Source organism: Podarcis tiliguerta (assembly GCF_965153285.1).
Source record: "Podarcis tiliguerta genome assembly, chromosome: 2".
NCBI lineage: Eukaryota > Metazoa > Chordata > Lepidosauria > Squamata > Lacertidae > Podarcis > Podarcis tiliguerta.
The window spans coordinates 60,897,828-60,908,247 of record NC_139535.1 but is presented as its reverse complement, the minus strand read 5'-3'; the positions used below and the strand labels follow the sequence as shown (position 1 = coordinate 60,908,247).

Genomic DNA, 10,420 nt, shown 5'->3' with positions numbered 1-10,420 from the left:
TGTACCCAAGTTCATCAGTGTGCATGGAAGAGGAAGCAAAACTTTCCGTTCTTTGCATGGACACTTTCTTTTTCCTGAAATCTAAGTCCACCACTTTAACCTGGGTGATAGAAAAAGCCCCCGCCCCCTTTTTTAGTTTTTCATCAGTATCACTCAGGGGCAAATTGCAGGATACAGGAAATAGGTGCTGACTTCTAATGTGCCTCTTATTCTGATTGTGGGGGACGGGGAACCGACACAAATTCAGCAGCTAAATTTGGACACCTATACTGATAACGTTCAAGGTAGCGGCGATGGCCGAAGAAATCAAGAGTGGCTTTCTTGGTTTTGCCTTCAGGGGGAAAGTGTGGGTGTCCCGGACTTTGACAGTGTTACTCTTTGACTCCAGTGATAATTATAGCTAAGTGCTGGTGCTAAAGCACTCCTCTGATCTGGAGTTCTCCTCTGAGGTTGCGCCTGTTGCAACTCCTCCTGCGTGGGTCAGGAGGTGTGCCACTATATAATCACTCTCCCTGGCAGCACCTGCTCCACGGGATCAGAGCAGGGCACCTGTGCTGCAGCAATGTCTCATCCAGAGAAACCTCATGCGATGGATGCAGCCCCGGGAGGAGGCATTGAGCTGGCAGGGGCTGTGGTTTCTAATGCTTCTTCTCCCGCAGCCACAATGTCCACCAGGCGGTTGCGCAGTGAAGACTACAATGACTACAGCTCCACAGAAGCGTCTCCAGATGGTAGCCCTCCTGAGGGCTTGAGCAACTTTTCCAGCCCCTCGTCCTATCAGCGGTTTGGAGAGGCAAACGGGACAACGTAAGTGATTGTGCTCTTCATCGGAATCTCTCTGCTTGCTGTTGCACAGACAAATTGCTTTCAATGAGGCGAGAGAGAGATAAAATTAGTGGACATTGTAAGGCTTTATCCAGGACATAAATACAAAAAAACCCCTCAGAGAATAATCATATGCACCACTTATGCATGGCTAAGTTTCTAAGTTTGTTGGGAGTAAGCATTCAGACTTGAACCCAAATTCTTTTTTCATCTAGCAGTTATGTCACTTTTTGGGCACTTCTTAGACCCTTGGGTGCATGAATTCAGTCCACCAAGATTATTGTGTGAAGTTTCAGATTATTTAAGACCAGGGCTCTATAAATTTTCTGGCCCCTTTATTTCCGCAGGGCTCCATGATTTGCAAGCACACCTTTTTTCAAGAGGCATTGCACATCTACATTACTTCCTCTGGGCTACTCTGAACTTGGAAAACCTGCCCTCTGCCCACGTTTGGTGTATTGAAACCAATTAAAATAATGAGCCCTACTTTGCTTTGCTCTCTGTTTATGTATTGGGTTCCTTGAAGTCTCAGGCTTGGTGTCCCTGATCAGTAACAGTTATGTGCAGGAGCAAACCAAGACTTTGCTGTAAAGAAATGCAATAAATTTGTGTTAGCTTCCAGGAGAAAATGCAGTGCTTCCCAGTCTCAAAAAGTATTTGATTTCATAGTTCTTCGTTCAAATGACCGAAACATCTCTAACTTATATCGTGTGTTATTTTGCTCTTTGCCCTGGCTATTGTTCTTATCACCCTTTTCCCACACAAAAGGAGTTTCAGGTGCAGCTGGTTAATCCGTTGAAGAACTTAGAGGAAGCTTCAGAGCTGGGTTCTACCTGCAGCCTGGAGTTTGTTTTAACAGCTTCAGTTGATTCACCTGTTGATTCACCTTTCCTGCAGACTAGAGATAGACAACATGGTGGCCTACAAGTGATGTTGGACTACAGCATCCATAATCCATGTACACTGTCCATGCCGGCTGGCGCTGATAGAAGTTGTAGTCCAACAGCATCTGGAAGGCACCATGCTGACTATCCCTGCTGTAGACGAAAGATCTGACCGTTGTTCTGAAGGCTGCGATATGTCATTATAGCATTCTCTGTGTACTCTAGAAATCTCAGCTGGTCTAGAATGCTGCCAGCTGCCAGAAGCATGTGAGACTAGTTGCTCATTGGCTACACTTCCCACTGATTTGTTTCCAGACTACACTAAATGTGTTTGACTGCTTATTTTTTTTTTTTTAAAAATATTTTATTCGATTTTGCATAAAAGACGACAAAGCAAAACAAAAGCAACAAACAATACACAAACATAACATACTACAAACAACAGAAATAAAAACAATCTTATCTTCATATTGATCTTGCATTAACTTGCTTCTCTGACTTCCCCGAGTCTCCCTTCCCTGTATTCCAATTCATACAATTAAACAACAAATCCCTTCCCTCTGTCATAATTAACCTCCTTTCTGATTTGAATGTCTTAATATAGCTTATTCAATGCTTAGAACTTAAGATGTTGGGTCTTCTGATCCTTAAAATTTTACTCCAATAACCTTATACATTCAATCTGGTGTTATTTTAACATTCATTGATCTTGTAGTGTTTCTGTAAATAGTCTTTAAGTGTTTGACTGCTTAACACTTGGGCCTGGGTTGCTCTTAAAGAGTGTCTTCTCCCATATATTCTGTTCTACCTTGTGAGAGAAGACTAATGGGAATTATTCGGTTCTAAATGTAAGACCTGAAATAAGATGGTATGCCCCAAAATTCAGTTCTCTTGGTGGTTTATGCAGCTGTCTCTCTAGAGAGGCTTGTCTAATGCATCAAAACCTTATAAGTGTCTAGTGAAGATTCATCTGTTTTACCTTCTTTCAAATGAACTTAATCCACCTCCATCTTTCCTACTTCTTTACCTTTTTTATTTTGTCCACATTATCTTAATCATGATGGTGCTTGAAGTTCTGTTTTGTTACTATGAAGTTTATAAAATATGTTAGTAAAAGTAAAAAAAAAAAATAGATGTTAGTTGGCGTCTTATTTTTATTAACCACTTAGAGCATCTTCTGAGTGGAAATAAACAAATAAGTTCAAATATAAGTTAATAACAGAATCAGTTTTTCAGCTTGTCCATTAGTGCATCCTAATCCTTAATTGTATCTTAAATTTTTCACGGAGTTTAAACCACAGTTGAAATTAGTTTCTCAGATTATGTACAATTCACTGTCTCCACTGGGGAGAAATAGGGATGCTCCCTTTAAAGTTATTGATGGCCTTCTCTCCATTTGTTTTCTCCTCAGATGGTTTCAAACCTTAATACACCTTTTGAAAGGCAACATTGGTACCGGCCTGCTGGGGCTCCCGCTGGCCATCAAAAATGCTGGCATTGTGGTAAGACTTTTGCGTTTGTTCCAGTTGCTCAGATTCTGTGGTTACTCTCAGCCAGCTTTTGTACAAGGCAAGATGACCTTGCAGGTTTCATTGTTTGACAAATGACGTTTGTGCTGATGGCTTAGGACAGAAGAGGGAACCTGTGGGGTTCCATATATTTTTGGACTACAGCTCCCATCATCCCTAAGATCTGAACTCTCGGTTCTAATCTTAGTTGGGCCACCACAGTCACAAAATAATCTAATCACTAGCAGTTGGTAAGCTGCACGTTCCTTTTCTGGTGGGCATGGAAGAATCACCAAGACAGCAAAGGTGAAATGAAATCTGTGGGTTAACTTCTCCCCATTTCTTTTTTTCTTTTCTTCCTTTCATCTATATCAGACTGTGTATATTGAGATGCTGATCCGTTTTCTGTGTACCTGTATCTGGTTACCGATTCACTCACTGTGGGAGGGAGAATCAAAGGAAAGAATGGAAGAAATCAAGGGAGCAATTTCTTCATTAATTAGAGTTGTAGCATGGGAAGTAGTCCTTGACTGCTTTTAGCAAGCTCCAGCATCCTGCTTCAATTCAGGCTGCAAGCAGAACAGAGAAAGCATGTACTAAGAGTACCCGCCCTTTTAAATAAATGGAAGCCTTCAGCTACAGAGCTGATTTCTAGCAATTTCAAAGGAGCCATCCAAAACATCTAAGCCAAAAACATTATTGGGGTTCTCTCCTTCCTGTTCTACTAGTAAGTCCCCACAGCAGCAGGGAAGTGCCTGTTTGTACATTATGCAACAGCAGCCCAGCCCAGCCTGAGCAACAGATCTACTCTCTGTTTTGTAACATTGCTTAGGTATTAGATGTATGTAGGCCATAACCTAAAAAAAAATTTCCTCAAGCGTGTTGAAATTATGCTCCCTAACTTTCTTCTAGGATACACAATGTGGGCATAAGCATTCCAGCTAAACATTAGATTCTGACGAAACATCAGGAGAAACTATCTGGCAGTGAGAGCTGCTAGACAGTAGAACAGACTCCCATGAGAGGTTCCTGGAAGGTTTCTTCAGTAGAGGTTGGATGTCCCATCTGTCATGGATGCTTTAGCTAAGATTCCTGCATTGCAGGGGGCCTGACTAGATGACCCTCAGGGTCCCTTCCAACCCTGCAGTTCTATGATTCTTCCAACACAACAAGGTTCTTCAGGGACACATAATCAAGATGATGAAAACTGCAATTAAGCTATGTTGCATCAAAATAGTTCTAATTTCATATTACGATATACTGTATACAAAAGAATTTATGTTAGCTACACACAAGCTATTAGCAATATTTTAGCCACAAACAAGTTAATCTGTAATATTTATTGTTTTTCAATCCTAAGTGCTTGATACCGTAAATAACTCGAGTTAAAAAGAACAAACTCTACCCATGGGCTTACCAGCAAACAAGGCAATTTGGAAAAGGGAGTTGAAAGGACCTGGGCAGGTACATAACTCTCCCAGTGAAACTGGCTGAGAGTGGCACTTAAGCGTGGCTGGATCATGAGCTGCCATTTGCACAAGTCATGTTTCCAAGGAGGAATGGTCAGATCAGAAAACAAGAACCAAAAGGAGCCAACAGAGAAGTCATAGAAGAAACTGAGAGCCTGGAACTTTTTCAGGTGAAAAAAGTGAAGTAGGGCTGAAAAGAGTTTCTTCAGGATATAGTTGTGTTTAAATAAAGCAATAGGCATGCACAAACAACTAGCACCCTCTCTACTTAACAGTGGAACCTCAGACGCTTCCATTTTGAAGCACCAGCACCTCTGTGATTGCGTTTGGCGCATGCACCTTCCACCCCAACCGTGTGAGGCAAAGAGCCTGCACATTAAGAAGAGATTCCGTTTCCCCCTTCCTTATCCTTGTTCTAGTCCTCCTCCTTAGCCCTTGATCTATCAAGTGGCCTCCTTCTCCTTCTGAGCTGCTGATGTTCTGCTGCTCTTGGTTTGCCCATGAAGTGTAGGAAGAGCCTCTCACAAAGGGTCCTTCCTAGCCAGCAGTGAGCAGGAGGTGGCTGTCCTTCTTCAGCACTGCTGGCAGAAAATGGACTTTCCTCCTGCAAGTGGAAGGCTGAGCTGTGTGTCTTCCCAAAAGGTGAAACCTAGCAGTGCCAGAATGAGGGGAAATGGCCTTTGCCAAGACACCAGGCCCTTTCCATGCCTTTCTTGATTACTGTGGTAACTGGACCACTTGATGCCCATCTTCAGAGCTCCTCTCATTTACACAGACCTCTATGCTCCGTTCGAGTTGGTGCAACATAGTGGCTGAGTGACTAAGTTGTCAATCAGGAAGTCCCAGTTCAAATGTGATTTAGGTCATCAACTAGTATTGAAGAAGAAGAGCCTTGCCAGATCAGACTAATTCAGCCTCCTCTTCCCACGTTGGCCAACCAGCTGCCTGTGGGAAGCCCATAAGTAGGACTAGTCAACAAAAACACTCTCCCCATTTGTGCTCTTCAGAGGCAGACTGTCTCCGATGGTGGAGGCGTAACATAGCCATCCAGGCAAGCCAGATCTGGTAGCCTCCCACCTGCAATGTTAAGTTGCCACATAAGGTGGTGTGTAAGCCAGGAATGGGAAACCAAAGGTCCTCCATATGGCGTTGGACTACAACGCCATCATCCCTGGCCATTGGCCGTGGTGGCTGAGGCTGATGGTAGTCGTAGCAACATCTCCTGGGCCATGACTTTGCCATTCCTGTTGTCAGAATTAAAAGATACACGAACACACGCACATGCTATATTCTATCACTCTTAACGCAGTGATGGTAAGTCCCTCGGAAACAAACCTCTTGGAGAGCGTGAGCTTCTCTTTCTGACGAGTAGCTACGGTTGGGTTTACTGAAATGAGAACTTGCATTTCTCTCTTCAGCCACAAGAGTGTACTCCTAATGTTCTTCTCTTTCTTGCACTGTTTAGATGGGTCCTCTCAGCTTGCTTGGGATTGGAATAATTGCGGTGCACTGCATGCAGATGCTGGTTAAGTGTGCTCACCACTTCTGCAACAAGTAAGAAGAAGCTCTGACTACTATTATTCCTCAAAGAACATGAATTTGCCTTGCCTGTCAGTGACATCCCTCTTTATAGTCCGTTCCCATTCTTTGAACTTAATGGAACTTGGGGGGGACGGGGGACGCTGGCTTCCATTCCCTTCCTTCCATGACTGCCGGTCTGGGTAGACTAGTTGTACCAGAGGCTTTCAGGTAGGCTGCCACCAAACTCTTCTTAGGATCCTTCTATCCCTGGATGGGACAGTGCTTTCAGGGGGGTCCAAGACAAATACTTAGGAGGGGAAGCAAAAAGAGCATCCAACTTTTGCTTCTCTCTCTCTCTCTCTCTCTCTCTCTCCAGAGCCCAAGGTAGCTTGCCTTTCTCTGTCAAGGCCCACTTACACACACACACACACACACACACACACACACATCACATGAACCAAGTTGATGAAAGTGTGTGAGAGGCAAGTTTTCTTTGAGTCTCACTCAAGCCCACCCTAGACTGAGATCCAGCGCCGAGGGCCTTCTGGCGGTTCCCTCATTGCGAGAAGTGAGGTTACAGGGAACTAGACAGAGGGCCTTCTTGGTAGTGGCGCCCACCCTGTGGAACGCCCTCCCACCAGATGTGAAGGAAATAAGCAGCTATCCTATCTTTAAAAGACATCTGAAGGCAGCCCTGTTTAGGGATGTTTTTAATACTTAATGCTTTATTGTTTTTAACACTCGATTGGGAGCCGCCCAGAGTGGCTGGGGAAACTCAGCCAGATGGGCGGGGTATAAATAATAAATTACTTTTATTATTAAGACTTGAGGCCTAGTGTCAGGCAGCAAACAGTCTGAGAGGCTTCCAAATTGTCTTCATTTTCTCCCTTCTTGCTCCTTGCTCACGTGTCCTTTTGTCCCCTTTTCTTTTCAAATAGGCATCAGAAACGATTTGTGGATTATGGCGATGCTGTGATGCATGGACTGGAAGCCAGCCCCGTTGCGTGGCTTAGGGCTCACTCCATCTGGGGAAGGTACTTGCTCACCTTAGTTGCATTGCTGGAGGTGTGAGTCTGGGTGTAAGCAGCTTGTGCATGTGGAAGAGGCTAGGGAACCATTACAGCGACGTCTGGAAGGATGCAACTCTCATCATTCCTGAGCATTGGCTATGCCACTTGGGCTGATGGGAGGTGGAGTCTGACAACATCTGAAAGGACACAGATTTGATCCCCCTCAATCTCTTTAGCATCTTAAATGTGGGGGGGGGGGTAGTGACTGCGGCGGGAGAGACAAATGTTCTGTTTAACAATGCTTTTGAAATATTTCCTTCATGGAGCGGGGAGGTGCTCATTCATTGCAAAAGTTCATGGTTATCGTCCCCCCCCCCCCATGGTTTTTATTGTTGGCTTAATGATTATAAGCGTTATGTGACTTGGTTGCATTAAGCTGTATGTAACCCACCCGGGGGCTGCTCAAACAAATATGCTTAATGCATGCTTAAGTAAAAACCGGCCTGTTTGGCACAGAATGTGTAGATCTCATATATTTGGCAGATGGTGGATGATTGATCAGGTATGTTGCATTTATTCTGCAAAGTTCTTGCTATGAAATCAGCTTTCTAAATATGAAAAACTTGACTGGGTCTTCAGAAAACATTTATATATTAACTTGGTATTATAATTATAATTATAATCATTATAATAGAAAATATAAAAAACAAATCTTCTAGTGCCATTGACGTCCCTTTTGGCAAATAAGCTTTCAAATTTCTGAAACCATGAGGGCTTTTTAAAAACTGGAAGTTGGAGTTCTGACACTAATGCTGAATGCTGAATTTATCTATTTAGACCTGTGGTTCCCAACATGGGGCACATGCCCAGCAGGGGGCAATTTGATTTTTAAGGAGGAGCAATTCAAGAAGGAGTTATTAACAGTTAATGGCCTTTTAGGCTTTCTCCAAGTGAGTAGGAGTTCACTTTTTGAATAATAAGAATTATGTCACGGAGGGGGATCTGGATTTTAAAAATGCTTAGGTGGGGCATGGCCAAAAAAGGTTGGCAACCACTGATTTAGACTGAATTGCTACAATTCATTATTTTTTCAGGTACCTGATTGGTTTTTTCTTGATTCTCACTCAACTGGGGTTCTGCTGCGTATATTTTGTATTCCTAGCTGACAATCTGAGACAGGTAAGTCTATGGATAATTTACTGGTTCTTTTGTCTGCAGGCAGCATAGTTGAGAATTCAGGGATTTAAGAGATCTTAGCATCTTCATTACTGCTGTTATTAGTAGAAAATGCTAAGACTGGCAGAGAAGGGACTTGTTTCTACGACTAGAGCTGTCTTAGCTGGTAAAAAACCCCACCCCTTCTTATTCTCCTTTTAACTTGTGACAGATGCATGGCTTGGCTATGATATACGAAACTCAGGACCCTCTTACATATCAGGCTTGGTCTTGCCTTACACCTGTTGGATAATATGTTGCCCCTGTATTTGGCCTGGAATAGGATGATGTACCCAACAGGCACCCTGTGGCTGTGTACCTGCAGATACAAATTATATAAACACAAGTTCTCTGCCTTGCTTGGGAAGCAGGGTCTGGGATGCTCCCATGAGATCTTGTGGGAGCTCAGACGACTCTGCAAGATCTCGTGAGAGCAACTGGAGCCATCACATGGAGAGGTCCTTGCTCCCAAGCAAGTCAGGGTGCTTAAAAGTCCTTTTCATACTGGTAAAACACGGGTGGCGCTGTGGGTTAAACCACAGAGCCTAGGGTTTGCCGATCAGAAGGTTGGTGGTTTGAATCCCCGCGACAGGGTGAGCTCCTGTTGCTAGGCCCCTGCTCTTGCCAACCTAGCAGTTCGAAAGCACGTCAAAGTGCAAGTAGATAAATAGGTACCGCTCCGGCGGGAAGATAAATGGCATTTCCGTGCGCTGCTCTGGTTCACCAGAAGTGGCTTAGTCATGCTGGCCACATGACCCGGAAGCTGTACGCCAGCTCCCTCGGCCAATAAAGCGAGATGAGCGCTGCAACCCCAGAGTCGTCCGCGACTGGGCCTAATGGTCAGGGGTCCCTTTACCTTTAAAACTCAGAAATAGTGGTGTCCTGAGATATTGTGAACTACAATGCTTATCAACCCCAGCCAACATGGCCAACCAAAACCTCACTGGCTACTCCTGCTTTTAGTCCTAGCTCCTTATAGTCCCCTAGTTAGAATTAGATAGTCGCAGATTAACTTACTGACAATCACACACTCAGAATTGTATTACAAATCAAGCAAAAACCACCTGCTTGTTAATCACCCATTCAACTTTCTTCTTCTTCTTCTTCTTCTTCTTCTTCTTCTTCTTCTTCTTCTTCTTCTCTTGATCCTTAGGTGATATCTGCGGCCAATGGCACAACCAACGACTGCAGTGCCAATGAAACTTCGCTATTGGCTCCAACTATGAGCTCCCAGTTATACATCCTGTCCTTGTTGCCATTTGTGATATTGCTCGTCTTTATCCAGAATCTCAAGTTCCTTTCCATTTTCTCCATGCTGGCCAATCTTCTCATGCTGAGCAGCCTGATAATGATATACCAGTACATTGTGAGGGTATGTACAAAGACCAGTGTGGAATCTCTTCAGAATTTCCCTGTAGCAATGGTGGGGCCATTTTGCAGGGCCTCCTGCAATTGTAGCTGAGCCATCAGAGGAGGTTCCTGCAGCTCCAAGGTCAGCACAGCCCCTTGGATGGAGTGTTTCCATTTTAATATAGCACCCTCAATGTACATGGTGCTATATAGAATAAGTAAACAACAAGACAGGTTTCTGCTTTAACTGGCTTATGATTTAAATTTCAACAGAGAGTGGCAAGCAAAATGTGTTTCGCTTCAGTTGAAAGATGAAGAGGTTAAAAACCAAGCCTTTTTGTAGTTTGAGGAGAATTCTGGCCTAGGAAAAAGGGCAAAGAATTAGATTATTTTTTTAAGTTCAACAACATCTAGAAGGCTGGAAGCTCACCTTTCTTGATGTATAGGAAGAAGCAGAATGCTTTTGCTATGGGTTGAACACAAGGGGGGGGGGAGAGAGAGAGAGAGAGAACACTTTGTTAGGCTACAATACATCCCAAAAGATTAGCCACCGCTAGTGTAGCAGAATTGATATTAGTAATGTGTTAGGCAAGTTTAGGAATAAGCAAAGTGTTACATGGGCAAGTTCTCTAATGTTG

At 43.7% G+C, this 10,420-nt stretch overlaps 1 protein-coding gene across 2 annotated transcripts in view; it reads left to right on the top strand.

Annotated features, from left to right (window-relative positions):
* Positions 1 to 10,420, top strand: part of LOC310669412 (proton-coupled amino acid transporter 1-like) — a 40,063-nt gene that overhangs the window by 4,939 nt on the left and 24,704 nt on the right. For both annotated transcript variants that reach the window (XM_083423281.1, XM_083423282.1), the window contains exons 2-7: positions 660 to 807; positions 3,121 to 3,211; positions 6,152 to 6,240; positions 7,146 to 7,241; positions 8,312 to 8,396; positions 9,586 to 9,804. In XM_083423281.1, the coding sequence (XP_083279407.1) occupies positions 665 to 807; positions 3,121 to 3,211; positions 6,152 to 6,240; positions 7,146 to 7,241; positions 8,312 to 8,396; positions 9,586 to 9,804 (723 nt within the window). In that variant the 5' untranslated portion in view covers positions 660 to 664. The remainder of the gene's footprint in view (positions 1 to 659; positions 808 to 3,120; positions 3,212 to 6,151; positions 6,241 to 7,145; positions 7,242 to 8,311; positions 8,397 to 9,585; positions 9,805 to 10,420) is intronic.